Source organism: Rhincodon typus, unplaced genomic scaffold, assembly GCF_021869965.1.
Source record: "Rhincodon typus isolate 14 unplaced genomic scaffold, sRhiTyp1.1 hic_rhity00002481, whole genome shotgun sequence".
NCBI lineage: Eukaryota > Metazoa > Chordata > Chondrichthyes > Orectolobiformes > Rhincodontidae > Rhincodon > Rhincodon typus.
This window is the reverse complement of record NW_025968119.1, coordinates 4,780-24,251: the sequence shown is the minus strand read 5'-3', so window position 1 is coordinate 24,251 and position 19,472 is coordinate 4,780. Positions and strand designations below refer to the sequence as shown.

The 19,472-nt window shown below is 39.5% G+C and overlaps 2 protein-coding genes across 2 annotated transcripts; one reads left to right on the top strand and one right to left on the bottom strand.

The window, feature by feature from the left end:
- Positions 1-222: 222 nt before the first annotated feature.
- LOC125481523 (TBC1 domain family member 31-like) lies at positions 223-13,604 on the bottom strand (the record flags this gene model as incomplete). The annotated part of the gene is made up of 5 exons (XM_048593203.1): positions 13,266-13,604; positions 9,855-10,001; positions 8,013-8,128; positions 3,873-4,051; positions 223-374 (listed from the first exon to the last, which is right to left on the bottom strand). Coding segments are annotated over exons 1-5 (671 nt in total), but the record flags the coding sequence as incomplete, so codon positions are not given.
- Positions 13,605-16,122: 2,518 nt separating this feature from the next.
- LOC125481522 (derlin-1-like) lies at positions 16,123-19,043 on the top strand. The gene is made up of 2 exons (XM_048593201.1): positions 16,123-16,481; positions 18,897-19,043. Exons 1-2 carry the CDS (start codon positions 16,323-16,325, stop codon positions 19,041-19,043), a joined length of 306 nt encoding a protein of 101 aa, XP_048449158.1. The 5' UTR covers positions 16,123-16,322.
- The last annotated feature ends 429 nt before the right edge of the window (positions 19,044-19,472 follow it).

Genomic DNA, 19,472 nt, shown 5'->3' with positions numbered 1-19,472 from the left:
CCCAAAACTGCTCATAATATTCCAAATGCAGTTTGATCAGAGCCTCATACAGCCTCTGCAGCACATCCATGCTCGTGCATTCTAGGCAAAGGCATGATGAGCCAAACAATCACATTCTGGGCTACGTAATTCCATGAACAAAAGCAAACCCCAAAAACAAGGTTATTGAACTGCATTTATCTTCTTAAAATTGGTCACATCATAATCCAGTACATATCCTACCTAGTAACAGCAAAAGCTTTATAATTGATCCGGGATTCATCTTCAGGTACAGGTAATTGGTACTTGCAACGGAGAGTGTCACTTTCCCAGGCAAAGACAGAACCATCCTTAAAGCAACTGATGATTGTATTACTCAGTGGAAGGAAATAAACCTGCAATTCAAAAGAAAGAACAGTTAGCATGCACTTCTGAAAGTGGAGAACAGACTACTTCAATGGCAGATCAGGCTCAAGGAGTTAAATATAGAACAGGAGTAGAATATTCAACTCTCTGAGCCTGTTCTGTCATTCAATGAGATTATTGTTAATCTGCAACCTAATTCCATAAAACCATTCTGCACAATATCCTTAATATGATTTTCTGTTAGTCAATCTTAGATTTAAAGTTAACAACTAACCCAGTATCAAATGCAATTTACGGAAGAAAGTATCAACTTATGGATAGTCCATTGTTGAATATATTTAAGGCAGGGATAGATGGATTTTTAGTCTCTCAGGGAATTAAGTGTCACAAAGTGGAATGCAAGTCCAAGTGTAGGAATGACTGTAGTGAATAGTAGAGAAGCTCAATCAGCCACATGCTCTACTCTTGCTTCTATTTTGTACACTCTCGTTGCAGCATGCTACGTGTGGAGATGTTTCCAATTTTATTGCTGAAAGGCCAGGCTTGAAATTTTATGTGATCAAATGATGTTCTCTAGTTCTAGCCTCTTCAGCCAGTTGAAATACATAAGATAGAGAGAAACTATCAGTTACTCTTAATAGCTTCAAATTTACAATTAAATTCTCATTCTATACTGCATGCCACACAAAGATCAATATATCCATCTTACATCATGCTGCCCAGAACCGTTCACAGTACTCCAGACTTTAATGCCAGGTAAATATATTGTTGTGCTTTCTTATTTTTGTGTAAGAGCTAATTTCCAATTTTAAGAAATATGTTTTGCATGTATTTCAACTTAAGGTACTTTATAAAAGTATGACAAAATAAGACAAAGCTTCACAATTCTCGGTCACCACTACTGAGCAATCTAATAACATGAATTATTATCTTACAATATATAAATATACCTTATGTACAGTCTTAAAGGATTATTTAATTGAAACCAGATTACCTAAGTTTGCCATGAGCATATACCAGATCAAGTCACAACTACTTTAAATTGGTAAAAATACGGAATAAAGTGACTTTTTAATGTAAAGAGGCAGGTTAAGTCTTTCCCTGCTGTAAGAAAAGGCACTACCTGGATTTCTAAAGTTTTGTCAGGAACTGTTCTAGGCTCCACACTATTCCCAAAATGATAGAGATCAACATCCTTTTAACAAAGCAATTTCAATCTGCTAATGGCCTTAAACTAGAGGTAAGGCTCATCTGAAGTGAGTGGATGGATTAAAGAATGATTGGTGAAATTTAATGCAGATGAATACATAAGATTTAGAACAGAAACGTAAGTAAAGAACAGAATATTAGGAAGTCGCAGAAAACAATTTGGGTGAGATTATTATCCAAGTATCAGGACAATGTAAATCAATTTTAACTAGATTAATTGAGTGATGGGATTATTTTAAAACACTAGATGATAAAATCTGGAAATAATTCTAATGAAAGCAATAGGTAGGACTCAGAGATTTGCGTATACAAGTTAGAAAGACAGAGCATTACAACTGAACTGGCTTTCACTGGAAAAGAGTCAAGATCCACACCTTTAATTCAGAAATAAGAAGGTTAGTTGAGTCAAATTGTAATCATAGAGATAGAGGATGAGAGCTCAATTAACATATCCTAGATGAGATGAGATCAGATGATGTTTTATAATCCACTCAGGAGGATATAAAAAATAAACTTCCAGCTACAAAAAATTAACTAATTATCAAGTAAATAATGAATACAAAGTTACAAGGAAAAGCACTGAGCATTCATTATTCCTTAACATCACTAATTGGGTCACAGCATTCTGTGAGGCAATAATTTGCGACATTGTGAGCTCATATGATGAGCAGTTGAATACAATAGGACTTACTGGTCTATAATTAAAAGTGCAAAGTGGGAAAGTAATGGTTATCACAAGTAAAAAAAAAGGGCAGCAAAAAAGGGAAATAATAGAGAAGTATGAAAAAAGAAACCAGAGCTTCAATGTTATTATTTGCTTTTCTTTTACACATGTAGATTAACTCAGACTAACGTCACCTTAAAAAAAAAGGCTGTTTCAAAGGATTTCAGATAAACAATTGCATGAGTGCAACGGGAATATGTTGACGTTTGTTTCAGGAATAAACTTTGCAATGATGGCTGACTCATGTTAATCACTGGAAAAGATATCTGGGGTTTTCTTGTTGAAAGAACACTTGAGAGTTTATGTTGGTTGCCATTGCCAAGAACTCTATGTTGCATCCTCTCAACACAATGTGTGGGTAAAATTAGATGTTGTGCAATTTCCCCAAATGTTAAGGCTTGTCTCCAAAAAAAGCCATATTTTTAAAAACTGTTTTATCTCCCAACCAAATATTACTTTGTTTAAAAACATTATTTACATTTGGAAAGCAGTTGTCATATTTTCCAGAAGGAGCTTTTATGCAAATTTCTGGGTCAATGCACCTTTTATGTAGTTCCATTTACTGAGGAACAAATATAGGTCAGAAATTATTGCAACACCTCCATTTTGTTTCTTATACAACTTTTCAACCACAACTATAACAAATGTGTACAGTGATTTCCAAGGAGAAGTCTGACTAGGGATATAAAAAGGCCACAAAGGAATATAGATTTGTTAAGTGAATGGGCAAAGATGTAACAAATGGAACATAATGTGGCAAAGTGTGAATTTTGGCAGCAAGAGTAAAAAGAAGAATATGATCTAAATGGTGAGATACAGACCTCTAAGATGCAAAAGGATCTGACTGTCCTGGTTGGAAAAACTTCAGTATGCAGGTACAGCAAATAATTACAGAAAGCCAATCCAACGTTATTGTTTATTGCAAGGGGAAATGAACACAAATGTAAAGAGATAATGCTTTACTTTTACAGGAGAGTAGTGAGATCCAATTTGGAATACTGTGTACAGTACTCATCTCCTTATTTCAGGAAGGATGTAACTGTGTTGCATCCAGTTTAGAGGTTTGTTAGACCACAATCTGGAATGGGTGGTCTTAGCAGAAAAGGGTGGATAGGCTAGGGTTGTATCTGCTAGAATTTAGAAGAGTAAGAGATGACCTGGCTTGAAACATACGAGGTCTAGAGATGTCTTGTCAGGGTGGATGTGGAAATTATGTTTTCTCTTGCGGGAAAATCTAGAACTAGAGATCACTATTTAAAAATAATAGCCATCTATATAAGACAGAGATCAAGAGACTTTTTTTCCCCACAGAGGATCACGGGCATTTGGACCTCTGATCTTCAAAACGCAGTGGAAACAGAGTCTTTGAATATTTTTAAGGCAAAGGTAAATAGATTCTTGATAACCAAGGGGGTGAAAGGTTATGGGGGGGCCAGAGATAGAGAAGGTGGGCAGGAATGTGGAGTAATCAGGAATGAGAAAACATCCTCTGGGTTTCATGCATCAACAGTTAGCATGGCAGACACAAGTATAAATGCTATGGAAGTTGTTAGCTCAAACTTGCATTAGTTTTGATTTTAAATTATTTACTAACCTTCTGAATGCCGACTGTCAAGTGCACATTCAATTTCCTCTTTCGTTGGAATGTGTCCAAGTCCCAGAGTTGTGCTGTATCAGATGATGTAGTGATAGCATATCTTCCAGATCCATGAACAGAAATGGATGAAACCGCAGACTCATGACCCCTCATCCAACTCACAAGCTCTTTGCTGTCTGTCCATTAAACAGAAGAGTTCAAAACACTAACTGTTTTTCACAAAATTTATAAGTTAAAAGTCCTGCATCATTGTACATCTGCCAAAAGGACCCTCAAAAGTCATTTCATGTCAACTTGCTAATTTCAAGTTTGATAACAATACCAGCAGTTAACCAAAAACAAACTGTTACCCAAAGTGATATAAACCCAAATTATAATTAATTAAAGGGGTAATTTACTGAAAACCAATGATCTATTCCATAAGTGAATAAAGTGAAATTCATACTCTTGCAGTTGCTTGAGCATGAGAAGCCTGCAACAAACAGCCAAACAAGATGTGGTGTGAAATTGACTAGAATTGTACCACAATTTATTTAAATGATAAATTTAGAAATCTACTTCATTTTTTTGTTGGCGGCCATCTATTACAGCATTTTCCTGATGAATGGAACAACTTTATTGAAATATTTTGTTTCCCCTGCATCATACCAATCATCTTCCTGTGTACTAACAACATTCAGCTCTACGTCACCATCACTTCTTTTGACTCATTCACAACTGCAAAATTAATAAAACTATTTATCTGACAACCAGTACTGGATGAGCAGAAATTAGATCTAATGTGATACTGGTAAGACTGAAATCACTGTTTTTGGCCTCCTGCCCAAACTGTTTCCTAGCTACCGATCCCATCCCCCTTTTTGGCAATGGTCTGAGCCAGTCTGTTCATAACCTTGATGTCACATTTGAACCCGAGATGATGCTCAAATGAAGCTATATTAATGCTGTCACTAAAACAGCCTATTTCTACTCCTTTAACATCTCCCAATTTTGCCTCTGCTGGTGAAATGCTTTGTTATCACGAGACTATTTCAATGCACTCAAGGCTGGTCACCACATTTTGTTCTCTGTAAACTTGAAGCCAGCTGTCTGTGCTTTAATTTCCGCTAAGTACTGTTTCCCTATTACCCATGTGCTTGCAGTTAAGCAATATTTTATTTTTAACATTCTCAACCATATTTTGCAAATCTTGCCATGGACTGTTTGTGTATTCTCTTCAAGCAATACAGCTCTCTGAAATATCTATGTTCCTTTAACGCATTCCCAATTATAACTGCTCCACCACTGGTGGCTGTGTGTTTAGTTGCTTAGGCCCCCATCTCTGGAAAATCCTCCCCAGATCTCTCCGTCTCTCCATCTTATTTTCCTCCTTGAAACATTCCTGTCCAAGCCTTTGGTCACATTGCCTAATATTTCATGTAGCTCAGTGTCACACTTTATTTTATAGTGCCCATGATCACATTAAGATGTTTTATTGTTTTAAGGGTGTTATGTAAATCTCAGTTGTTTTTATATTTCAAGAGCTCTTGACTTGCTGTGATAAAATTCCATGAGTGCTGATTTATCTTCTGCCACCTGACCCTAATGATTAAATTTACACGTAAGTCACAACAGTGAATGTAGGGGGCTACACAAGCATAAGGAGAATGATAGCTGAGCCCTTCACTGGACATTGGCATCGATATGCTTCAGGCAAACATTCACATCCACAAACATCCACTCCCTCCACCACTGACTCTCAGTAGCGACGGTGTGTATTATCTACAACTTCCACTGCAGCAATTCACCAAACATCCTTAGACAGCATCTTGCAAACACAAGGCTACTTCCATCTAGAAGCACAAGCGCAGCAGATACTTGGGATCACCACTGCCGTTCCCCTCCAAGTCATTCACCATCCTGACTTGGAAGTATATTGCCATTCCTTCACTGTTGGCTGGGTCAAAATGCTGGAATACCCTCCCTAAAGGTATTGTGGGTCTACCTACAGCATATAGATGCAGCAGCTCAAGAAAGTAGCTCACCATCACCAACTAGGGACAACAATAAATGCCAATCGGTGATGCTTACATCCCACGAGTGAATAAAAAAATCCCTCAATATTGTTATGAAATAGATTCTGATTCTGCCATGCCACTGCCTACCTTCCACACATGAACGTTGGGCTGTTGAAGACAATTGTAAAAACCCATCATTGTCCAGTTACCATCTAACAAACTCAGTACAAACCAGAAAACCAATATACCTGTATACCTCTGGATCAACTCTCTAATGAGTTGCAACAAAATACAAAAATTCACTTTGAAATGTTTGAAGCTTCGCAGATGAAGGTACAAGTTTCATTTCCTGAGGACTAATTTTTTTGTGGGTTATCTTTTTTATTTTCAGGAACATTAAAAGAATTAATTAATATTGTCAACAATTATCAACTCCATTAAACCTAAAGCTACAATACACAAGGAAAATTTAATTCCTTAAAACATATAATTTAAATTGGCATATGACAATAGGCATAAGTTAACAAGTGAATTTTTTTCCAAAATAATTGATACACCATCCATAGACTGATGAGGTCATAGCTGTTGTGTTTCTACCACAAATACATAAAGCTGAAGATTCATCCAGGCACAGGAGACAGTGGAATACTGGCGAAAAAACTGCACTACTAATCCAGAGACTCGAAATATTTTAGTCTGGGAACATCATGCACTGCAGTTGATGTAATTTACATTTAATTAACAATTCTGGTACTGAAAATTAGTCTCAGTGATGTTGACCATGAAAATATAATCAATTGTTGTAAAAACCCATTTGGTTCACTGATGTCCTTTTGGGAAGGAGATTTTCCTTCCTTACCTGGTCTGGCCTACATGCAACTCCAGATTCTCATTAATGTGGTTGATTCTCATCTGCATGCCGAAATGGCCCAGTAAGTAATGCAATTCAAGGGCAATTAAGGATGGACAGTAAATTCTGGCCTTGCTGCTACAACCCACATCCCATGACTAAGAACTAGCATTTTACTTAATCTGAGATCTCAAACTCGGATTTAAATTTACTAAGTGATACAGTGTTCATTACAATAGCATTTATTACATTTTTCTACCCAATATAAAATCATGCAGCTTAAAATAGAGATTAAACATTTATTTGCAAAGCATTCATAACCTCAGTACTTTCAAGATTTCCTGGCTCTTAATTAGGGGAGGACTCCTTTGTTGACAGATTTAAAACTGTTCTCTTTACTTTGCAGTCTCCCTCTCTCCCCAACCCAAGCAGCCACTATCCTATCAGAGATAGTAGGAACTGCAGATGCTGGAGAATCCGAGACAACAAGGTGCAGGGCTGGATGAACACAGCAGGCCAAGCAGCATCATAGGAGCAGAGAGGCTGACGTTTGAAGGGTCTAGGCCCGAAACGTCAGCCTCTCTGCTCCTATGATGCTGCTTAGCCACTATCCTATCCCTGCTTTCCTGGCAGCCTCTTTCTCCATTCTTGGGCCCCTCTGCAGCCTCATTCCACGCCCATCCCCTCATTTTAATCCCCACTCCCACCATTACAGCCCTATTCCTCTTCCCTTGCCCGCTTTCATCCCCTTTAGCAGAACATTCTGAAGCCCCAGTTCCCCTGCAGCAAAGAACTTCTCCTCTCTGCTAGCAAAATTCTTCCTTGGCAGCTGAAGAATTTGCTGGCTGCTCACTTATGTTCCTTTCTTTACTTTCTTACTTTAATCCCTGCTCCTCCAAAGACAGACTGCTTCTCTCCCACTGCTTCTATTCTGTGATAGATTCTCACAGTCCCACAAGCATGGCAGAGAACCAGTCTTTGATTGGGGGAACAGCTTATCAGAGATTCTGTCCATCTACTCCTGGGGAGACTTTTTGTCTCTGTGGTTCAATATTCCAGGTATTTTGGTGACTTTTGGGGCAAATTCAACCGCTGCCTTGGTGTATTTTGAGCACCATTCAATGTATTGATACTGTTTTATTAATTGTTGCTTTACTATTTAATCTTCCCTGCTATTTTATATGGTTCAATCTGAATGGTTGATCTTTAGCCCTTGACAAAACAGAACCTCTCCATAGGTAAAGCAATTATGTGATTCTCCAACAACAATTGTTATAAACTTTACCATACCTGTATCAAAACATTTTAGGGAGTAATCTGCCAGAGCGACCAGGTATTCTGTCTTCCTTCGGAGATTGAAAGCCAATGCTGTACATGCCTGCCCTGTACGCTGCACCAGTTTAAAGCTATGGAAAGAATAACGAACAATAATATTACTGTGAATGAAAGGTCATTCAACATAGTTTATTAATTTAATATATTTGTGTCATTGAATAACAATTCAGTCCAATGACTTAGGGAACTTTGGACTGGAATTGTTTGGAAACAAAAGTGAGGTGACAGTTAATACCCCTCTATAAAGAGCACATCATTACCTTCCTGATTATAATCTAGTGTTATATGCAAGTGATTCAGGCAGTCTACAAATAGTCAACATGCCAAAACGATTATAACCAGACATTTATCCATTCTACGCACCCATCACCCAAAACCTCCTTCTACCAGCTAATCAATTTCACAGCCAAACTCAACACAAAAGTAGTATCTTTAGAACCACCATTTATAATTACCTTTGGGGGGAAAAAAGACATGATTATTTCGGCATGCAGTGATCCAATAATGCCATGTTTCTAATTTACATCAATGATGACTACACTTGCTCTTGATAGAACGTCTATCCGGCCTGTATAATAGCGTAGAACTTCACAAGACATGAGATGCACCCAACTTTGCTTTTATCCCCCTGTTATTTAATGAACATTATGGATAGATTTAATTGTATTGCTCTAATTCCTCATTGACGAGTGCCCCATAGCTCAGTGGAAAATGTTATTGCCTGGTGAGATAATCTGCACACTGAGAAAACAGCAAGTTTGGTCCTTAGTTTGTACCTGAGCACTGCAGCTATGATAGATAATTTCAATATCCACAGATTACAAGAAGGGGCACAGTAGAACAGAGAAGAGAAAGCAGGCTGCTTGCAAAAAGATTTAAAAGTCTCAGAATGAGTTAATACTTCACATCACACTGCTGGCCAATTTACTTTCACATTTGTTTTTTTAATAAAGCATATCCATTTTTATCTGGATGGCATACTTGCCTTAATTTCTATGGATCTAAAATGATCTAAAGATTATTGGGGTTATAACTTTCATTTATATAGCATCTTTAATGTAGTAAAATATTGCAAAGCACTTCACAGAAACTGAATCTGACACAGAGTCATGCAGGCAAATAATAAAACAGGTGACCAAAAGGTTAATCAAAAATGTATATTTTAAGCAGTGCCTTAAAAGGGAGAGAGAAAGAGGTTTGATGAAGAAACTCCAGAGTCTAGAGCCTAAACAGATAGAGGTATAAATGCCATTGATTAGAGATGTAAACAAGACCAATTCACATTAATGTTGAGCACTTGTGGTGCCATGATAGTTGCCCTACAGATGAACCAGGAGGCCGAGGTTCAAGTCTCACTTGACCTAGAGGTGCGTGATAATTTGCCTGAATAGGTTGATTAAAAGTATCTACAATATTAAAACGCCACAGTTTATTGGTTATTGGTTTGAGTCGCACTTTGAAATGTGTTGTTATTTTTGCCGACTGTTGTAAAAATTTTTGGCTCTGTTTTGTAAAAGAACAAATCATTAAAATCGGGCTCTTCTGGTCTCGTGATAGAGTCCCTGCCTCGATCTAGATGGCCCAGGTTCAAATTCTACCTGCTCCAGAGCTGAGTCACAACATATCTGAATCAGTTGATTAAAAATATCTGCAATGTTATTATAAGGGTCTTGTGGTGCAATAGTGGTTTCCCTACCTCTGGGCTAGAAGGTCTGGACTCAAGTTCTACCTGCCCTGGACATGGACAAATTGAGACATTATTATTGGTGAATATTAGCAAAGCAATCAGTGACTTACCTATTCCTGCTTAAGTCAAAGAGATAGATGTTGCCCTGGTGATCACCAGCAAGAAAAGCTTCCCCTGCAGCATCAAATGCAACATGAAGAAATCGAATGGTCCTTGAGTGATAGCCCACCGCACTACGAGTAACATTTACTATGACTCTGTTCAAAAAGAGAGAGACATAGATTAGAAAAGTTGATAAAACTATCAAAATCACAATATTCTTTAAAATGCTTACAGCTGTGTGCATTAAATTGTTCAGGACTCACCATATGAACTATTGGGACAGATCAGACATTTTTGTATGTCCTTTATTCAGTGAAATTTCAGCAAAGCAGGTCTGCTCCCATCATTAATTTTAAGATCCCAGAATCAATCTGAACACTATCATCTGACTCACTCCCAATGAAACAGGCAATGAAACTCTTCGAAATTAAGAGTACTGTCATACAGATGTTACCATAAATAGAAATGGGTCGGGAGGAATACATATTCTATCCATTGCATGGTAAAGGAGGAAGAACAAGACACAGACGTGTGATCACCATTAGAGAAATGAAAGTGGAACTTTCAGGGTATTATAACACGGAATGTGTCAACACATGTAGACACTGAGCCAAAGAAAACAGTATAATTTAACAGATTTGGATAAATATCTGAGAAGCATCATTAAAAGACACAGAGAAAGGGCATGTGTTGCAGCTGAAAATTAGCACTACATTTTAGAAATTGTTAAATTATATTAAAATTTGGACAGGGTATAGAAATGATTTACCAGGATGTTGCCTGGTTGGAGGGTATTAGCTATGAGGAGAGATTGGACAAACTTGGTTTGTTTTCACTTGAACGTCAGAGGCTGAATGGCGACCTAGCAGATTTTACAAAATTATAAGAGGCACGGATAGAATGGATAGTTGGAGTCTTTTCCCCAAGGTATAAATGTTAATGACTAGAGGACATACGTTTAAGGTAAAAGGGGGATCGTTTAAAGGAGATGCGAGAGGCAAGTTTTTTTTTCCCAAAGGGTGGTAAGTGCCTGGAATGCGCTGCCAGAGGAGGTGGTGGAAGCAGATACAATAGCAATGTTTAAGGGGCATCTTGACAGATACATGAATAGGTAGGGAATTAAGGGATGTGGACTACGTAGAAGTGAAAGGATTTTAGTTTAGAAATGAGTGATGTGTTGGCACATGTTTGATAGGCTAAAGGGCCTGTTCCTGTACTGTTCTTTAAATGACTTGAGTTATAGAACAAGCCTTTCAGCCCACTGAACATGTACTGCCAAAACTACACCAAATGTTCACTAGGCCCATAGGCTTGAATGTTGGGACATTTCAAGTTCTCATCCAAGAACTCTTTTTAAAGGTTGCGAGGTTACCTGCCTTAACTACCCTCCCAGGCAGTGCGTTCCATACCCAACTACCCTCTGAGTGAAACAATTTTTTCCTCAAATCCCTTCTAAACCTTTTGCATTCAACTTTGAAAACGTGTCATTTTGTATTGACTCTTCAACTAAGGGGGAATAGCCGCTTTATATCCACCCTGTCCATGACCCTCACAATCTTATTCACCTCTATCAGGTCCTCCCTGAATCTTCTTTATTCCAAAGAAGACAACCTGAACTTATCCACCATCTCTTCATAGCTAAAGTGCTCCAACCCAAGCAATATCCTGGTGCATTGCCTCTGTAGCCTCTCCAATGCAATAACATCCCTCCTAGAGTGTGGGTACCAGGAATGCGCACACAATATTCCAACTGTGGCTTAACCAAAATTTTGTACAGCTCCAACATAGTCTCTCTACTCTTATAAACTATACCTTGACTGATAAGGGCAAGTGTCCTATATGCCTTAACTACCTGATTAACCTACTCTGCCATCTTCAGCGATTATGGACAAGCACCCCATGATCCTTCCATTCCTCTAAGCTTTCTAGCATCCTATCATTCATTGAATACTCCCTTGTCTTGTTACTTCTGAAGTGCAACACCTCACATTGAGGGTTAAATTTCATCTGCCACTGATCTGCCCATTTGATCAAACTGATTAAATCCTCCCGTTAAGTGAAGACCTTCTTCCTCACTGTCAAATCTTTGTGTCATCCAAAAACTTATTTATCACCACTGCGCTCCCCCCCACCCAAAAAAACCCACATTCTTATCTACATCATTAATATATCCTGAACAATAAGTGACCCTGCACTGATCCCTATGATATGCCACTGGGCATCAGCCTCCTGTCAAACAAATAGCCTTCTACCATCACCCACTGTCTCCTGCCACCAAGCAAATTTTAGATCCCACTTACAAGGTTACTCTGGATCCCATTTGTTTTTCTGGTCAGTCTCCAATCTGGGACCCTGTTAAAGCCATTGCTGACAAAATCATATTTAACTAAATATGTTAAAATCTCAAACACTGGAGAGATTTAAACATAGAACATTTTAACACCTAAACATATGGATCTCTCATCGTCTTGAGTCATGAATAAAGAAGTTCATTTTTATTAAGCAATTCTAGGAATTGACTTTCACGGCTTGAGACTGTTTACCAGCAAAAAGCTGAATATCAAAGTTTAACTACTTTGAGGGACATTGCATATTACCAATTGGACTGAAATAGGAATTTAAAAACAATAGCTCTCCATTATGTTTCAGAAGTTTATCACCTCTGAGGGAAAGGTTTTAGAAACATTCCTGGAGACTTACACGATACCTTAAAATTGCACAACCATCACTGACATAGAAGATGGGACGGAGGCATGAAGTCATGTGATTTGCATCGTACGTTACAAATTAATAAGGGATGGCATCCACGTTTTAAACAAAAGCAGTGCTGTTGTGCACAGTCTGTTAAAGCTACCATTATATAAATTTAAAGCCCGCTGGATCATTTCACGGGTTGAGGAAACAATGCATTGCAGGGCACAGAAAGACCACAGATGCTTCTGGTTTGATCTGTGTTATATGAGCTGATCCTCGTTGGGACCATGCAGAGAAGGTAACGTGAGCAAGGAGGAAAGGTTAATCAAGCAGGGCTCTCCTTTATGAGCTCCACCCTTTGATACGGTTTAAAACCATTGACGCTGTGTGTCGGAGCCAAGGCTGCCACTGTGAATGCACTCATTCTGGGAGTTTGGTGGCAATAGGACCATTGTCTGGGGAACTATTAACAGCGAGGTCCCGGGGCTACTTGGGGAGGAGGTGGGAGTGGATCACTGTGCCACTGAAAAGGTTGAGTGGGGGAGTGGAGGATCGCAAGGACTACACTGATGCCTGCCACAGTCGAAAAGGAGGGCGATCTCAGACACCGCGCTGATGCCTTCCCTAGTCGAATGGGGCGGGGGAATCTCAAGCACCGAAAGGATGCCTGCCACAGTCGAATAGGTGTGTTTGCTGTAGATGGCAGACAAGGGTGGCAGTGTTACCCGTCGGCTGCTGAGGGGTTGGGCTTTCGATGCCAGATCTTTCCCTGCTGCCGGGCTCCAATGTCGCTGATCTGCATGAGGCTGGCAACAGGTTCGGCGGCAAATTCAAACTTTCTCCCACTGTCACCTCACCACATCAGCCGTAAAATACACAAACGCCTCCAACGCCGCTGTAAAAATAAACCTGAAAGGTTTTCTAGAAAACAGACAAATTAAATCAAAACCCAGTTTACAAATTCGAGGAACTTCAACCAGACCCCTCAACCAAATAACGGACACACTCTCCCCGTAACATCCGGTCGTGGAGGAAGTGACACCATCGCGTTCGCTGGCTGCGACGCATGCTGGGAATTGTAGTTCTGAAGAAACGTTAACTGCTTTTTCCCCACAGATGTTGCTAGACCTGCTGAGTTTTCCCCAGCAATTTATATATATTTAAAAAAAAGATTTCCCACAGTGTGAAAACAGGCCATTCGGCCCAACAAGTTCACACCAACGCATCCCGCCCAGACCCATCGCCCTACACTGTCCCTGTAACCCTGCATTTCCCGTGGCTAATGCACCTAACCTACACATCACCGAACACTCTGGGTAATTTAGCGTGGCCAAACCACCGAACTTGCACATCTTTGGACTGTGGGAGGAAACCACAGCACCCAGCAGAAACCCATGCAGACACAGGGAGAATGTGCAAACTCCACACAGTCGGTTGCGTGTTACTGGGATCAAACTTGGGTCCCTGGTCCCAGCAGTGAGGCAACAGTGCTAACCACTGAGCTACCGTGCCATCTTTCTTTCTTTCTGGGAACTGTAGTTTTGGGGGTTCATTTGATAACAGAAGTTGATGGAGAGAAAAAATATATTTAGAGTGCGTGCCAACACTTGTTCAGCCAATGACATACTTTTTGAAGTGTAGCCTCTGTTACAATGCAGAAAATACATTCAATTTCACAAATAGTAATGAGATAATGATAAAATTGATTTTGATTATTGTTCTCTATCCATATTTATCTCTCAACTATTACGGAAAAGCAGCGTACCTAGTCATTTTCTGGCTGCATCTTAATTCAAAGATCATGTCTACTCAGGACTACAGGTTTTTGCCATGGTTCTTTGTGTAACTGAACTGGCCAATTCTGGACTTGCATAATATCTTTTGGTATGGGGGAAGGATGTCTTATAATTTAGCAAGGTGCCAGCACTTTTCTGTTTTTATGACTTGCTTTCCCCCCAGTATGTTCGTTTCGGAGATGGCTGATAAGTTTGTAGACCTTGTGTGTCTTTGCTGATGCCTCGATTTTATCTTTGCATGACTCCAACAAAACGTCTAAATCTATTTGGTGCATTCCTAAATGAACCATCTCCATTATAGTTAGTGACAGGCCAGGGACTTCCTAGTGTTATTTGGGATATTTGATCCCTTCAAGGATGCTTTGACGACATCCCTAAAGCATTTCCCCTGCTTTCCTGGGGTGTGTCCTGATGTCTAATTTCTGAGAAGAGGACGCGCTTAGGAGTTTGATGTCAAGTATATGAACATGTTTTGCCCAGCAAAGCAGTGATGTGATGATTTTGTGTTTCCTATCCCATAACAGTAACTACACTTTCAAAATACCTCAATGACTGTTAAGTGCTTTGAGACATCCTGAGGCTGTGAAGGTGCTATAAAAACCAAAAATGTTTCTGATACATTACAGTTCACAGGTTGCTTCTCCCATGTGGTCATTCAAATTAAGTTTAAAGTTGCCCAAGGATTTCACAAAAACCCTGTAAACAGCCAGCAATGACTAGTGGGGTACTAAAGAGATCCATACTAGGACCCCAGCTATTCAGAATATATATTAATAATTTAGTTGCGGGAATAATATATATTTCAAAATTTGCTGATGACACAAAGCTGAGTGGAAGAGTGAGCTGTGAGCGGGATGTTGCAGTGTGATTTGGAGAGGCTGAGTGAATGGGCAAATACATGGTAGATGCAGCAAAATGTGCATAAATTTGAGGTTATCCACTTTAGTAGCAAAACTATGAATGACTGTAAATTCAGAGGTGAATATTCAACCAGACTTGGATGTCCTAGTGCACTAGTCAACAAAAGCGTGTAGGTGTTGTAGGCAATAAGGCAAACTGTACATTGGCCTTTATGGCAAAAGGATTCAAGTGCAGGAATAAGAATGTCTTGCTGAAATTATATGGGCTATTGGTGAGGCTACACCTGGAATTTGTATGCAGTTCTGGTCTTCTTATTTGAGAAAGGATATTCTTGCAGCAGAGGGCGTGCAGTGAAGGTTTACCAAATTGATTTCTGAGGTGGCAGGACTGTCATATGAGAACTGAGTTGGTTAGGACCGGTGTTCAGAAAAATGAGGGGATCTCATAGCAACCTATAAAGCTCTAACAGGATTAGACGGAGGAAGAATGTGCCCTATGGTGGGGGAGTCCAGAACGCCAAGGATAAGGGATCAACCTTTTGGGACTGAAGAGAAATTACTTCACCCAGACAGCGGTAAGCCTGTGGAATTCACTGCCACAGAAAGTAGTTGAGGCCTAAACATTATGTTTTCAAGAAGGAGGTGGCACTTATAGCTAAAAGGATCGAGAGATATGGGTTATGGGCGGGATTATGGTATTGAGCTCAGTCATCAGCCATGGTTATATTGAAAGGCGAAGCAGGCTCGAGGGGTCCAATGACCTATTCCTGCTCTTCTCTTCTGTGTGTATAGAGATTTAAATCTATCTTTATGTACACAAAACCTGCTAAACTTTACAAAAATAAGGGGTTTGAGGTACAAGGGTAGGGCCAAACAGGCTGAATATCCTGCTGATGTGGAGTCAGTGTAACAATGCACATCAGCTGATTACTCCGTGACCCGGAAGCAGTGAGGTGGAGGCGCGTGGTGCAGCCACGTCACTGGAAACGAGTGCCGGTTTTCCCAGCAGCCCTTGGGCTGACAGGTTGATCAGAGCGGAGTGAGGATCGTGGGTTTGTCGTTCTGTGTCCGGAGAGAGAGAGTAAGGTTTCATCGGGTTGGTTTCCTTCCCTCGCTCCGGGTTAGGATGGCGGACAGCGGCCTGGGCGAATGGTACCGCAGCATCCCCCTGGTTACCAGGTACTGGTTCACGGGCAGCGTGATCCTTCCTGTCCTGGAGAGGCTGAATATGGTCAGCGCCAGGACCCTGGTGCTGTGGGCCGAACCTTTCTTCAACAACTTTCAGGTAGGGCGACAACTCCATCAGATAGTGTCACTCTAGTTTAGGCTATTCTCTGCCTTGAGCTAGAGATTCTCAGACCTCTTGGGGGTGAGGGGTGGTCAACTGGATTAGTAATCTCAGATAAATCAGTAAACTATGTTATGTGTACGTAGAGATTTCATAATGTTTTTAACTGTAGCCATCAGTGGAAGGATTTGCCTGCTTGTCGCTGAAGAGTCTGGCTTCATGTGATATTTGACAAGTTAAGATGTTTGGAGGATAAATGACGTATCTACCCAACCCTTCGAAGTCCACCTGCACTGCTTTTGGCAATTCTGAAGAACGGTCACTGGACCTGAAACGCCAAAAACGAAATTACTGGGAAAAACTCAGCAGGTCTGGCAGCGTCTGTGGAGAGAAAACAGAATCAGTGCTGATCAAGAATTGGAGTTATCGGTCATCTCAAAGCTCGTCAAACTGAGTTGAAGCAAGTCATCCTCAACCCCATTGGATGGCCTGTAGAGAAGAGTACTTTTGCCATTTAAAAATAAAACCCTCTTGTTGAATAAGGCTGGGTTTACCTGGGTGCTTGGTGACTGCAAGTCACCTTAGTGATCTTGCTGAAGCCACCAATCTGTGCCCCTCCTGGAATGCAAGCCCTCTGAAGCAAAGCAGCCAGCTCAAACTGCACATACGAACCACAACCTGTTCCCACCTCCATCATTCTGCAGACCCCTAGAAGGTCTCTGTGTATCCCAGTTTGAGAATGCCTTACTTAGACTTGGGGTCAAGATCAGATCCAACCCATCTGCTGCAGGATACTGAAGATCCCCAAATTGTAACACTTCTCCCTTGCTCCCTATGTACATTACAGCATATAAATCCGAATTAATCTTCAGTCACTCCTGAAGATCAGCTACTTTGACCAAGCTTTTGGTCACCTGCTGCTGTATCAGATTTTTGTCAAACAACAGTCATGTGAAGTACCTTGGGACATTTTACTACGCTTTTCATTGATAAATTGCCATTTATGATGACATTAAAACCCAGGGCAGACTGATGATTTTCAGTTTATAAAGTGAAGTTTGAGTACAGAAGAAGGAAGAGCACGTCACATTTTCCAGATCACTCAAAGTACTGTAAAATCTTTGTGAATTAGTTAAAATGGTGTCTGTAGCAACTCAGTGTTGTAGAAATAGTTATTTTTCAAAGTATTAATGTGTAAGCATATTTACATTTCTATGAATATATTTATATATGTAAATATACCAGTTGTTGGAATTTGTATATTAATCAATAGGATGATAGTTTGCTTTTATATATCTTGCTCTCTTTCAACACTTTGGGAAATAGTGAGCCATATTAAATAACTGAACTAGTATACCAAAGGCCTGTGTTAATGTTTCAGGGACACTGGTTCAAATCCCACATTAGCAGGTGGAATTTACATTCACTTATTACATCTTGAAATTGAAAGCAAAATCTCTACAGATTAAGTAGTTTGTATGCACACAGCTATTCAGTTTTTCATCTCCATTTTCTCTGCTTAAAAAAAATCCTTGCATTTATTTAGCATCTTTCATCACATTATTTCCCAAAATACTTGACAGCCAATGAAGTACTTTAAGTGTAGTCACTGTTGTAATGCTGGATATGCCATGGATAAGTTGGGATCTTGCAGCAGCCACAAGCAGCAGTTGTTAAACCCCAGTGAAACTGCTTTAGTGGTGTTAATTTAGGAATAATTATTGGCTAGGACACCCCAGGCAAATTCTCAGGCTGTGTTTATGAGCAACATTCTCACCAGGTGGAACAAGAAACACGTGTGCAGAAAAGCAACGTTGCAGTGCAACATTGATGATTAATTTCATAGTGCATTATTACATTATCCACTATCATGCTCAAATTGGTTGGAAATCTGCAAATTGGTTGCCACATTTCTTACATTGCAAATGACTACACTTCAAAAATGAAGAATTGACAGTGACATGACATTCTAGGATTGTGATAAGTGCTGTATAAATGCAAGGCACATCTATTGGAAGAGACGAAATGATATTTCCAGCAGGGAGAATTAAACCTTGCAATGTAAACAAAGAAAATCACTTTTTGTGGCAAATCATTGTCACAAGGAGAGTTCTGTAGCAATGATTGTATGTGTCAAAGATTTGTTGATGTCAGTTTGAATTTCTTGCTGCCTTGTTAGTTTAACAATATTGTGAATATAGTATACATTGCGAAAGAATACTTTTATTTCTTTGTGCATTTTTCAAAACGTGACAGAGGCAGCATGACAGGTTTTGATTGCTGGTACAGTATGCTAGAAATAAAATTGTTTCTGATGCAAGTAGTGATCAAAAGTTGTTTGATTCTCACAGTACAGATGGTGTGTCTGAGGGTAATGAACAACCAATTTTTTTTTTTTTTTTACATACACAGATATGGAGGCCAATAACTGCAAGCCTGTTTTACCCAATGGGATTCCATTATTTGATTCAGCTATACTTCCTGTATTCCTATTCCTCAAGCTTGGAAAGAGGTTGGTTTCTACTCCTGTCTTTGCGCTGCATCCATTTGGTGCACTGAACCTTTCAGAGTTTTTCTTCTGAAAAAAATTGTATTTAAAAAATTAAATGAAAATACTAATCCAGGAGCTTGTCTAAATTCATCATTTTGATATTTTAAAAATACATTTTGGGCACCAATGTTTTTGCTCCAAGCTTGAATTATGTTAAAGTGTAAATATTAAACTTTAGTTTCAGAAACATTTAGTTGCACAAACATAGGAAAGAGATACACAATCCAGTATAAAGCATTGTTGTGTTAGATAGTTTTATGTGTTTGCAAAGCTATTTATCCTGATACAGCCCTTTAAATCCCTATAAACCCCAAATGCAGTATTTTCACAATCTCCAGGATGGAAATTGAAATTAGATTCTTGATGAAGATTGAAAATCACTGATCTTCGAGTCATACAGCACAGAAATAGACAGTTCAGACCAAACTAAACTAGTC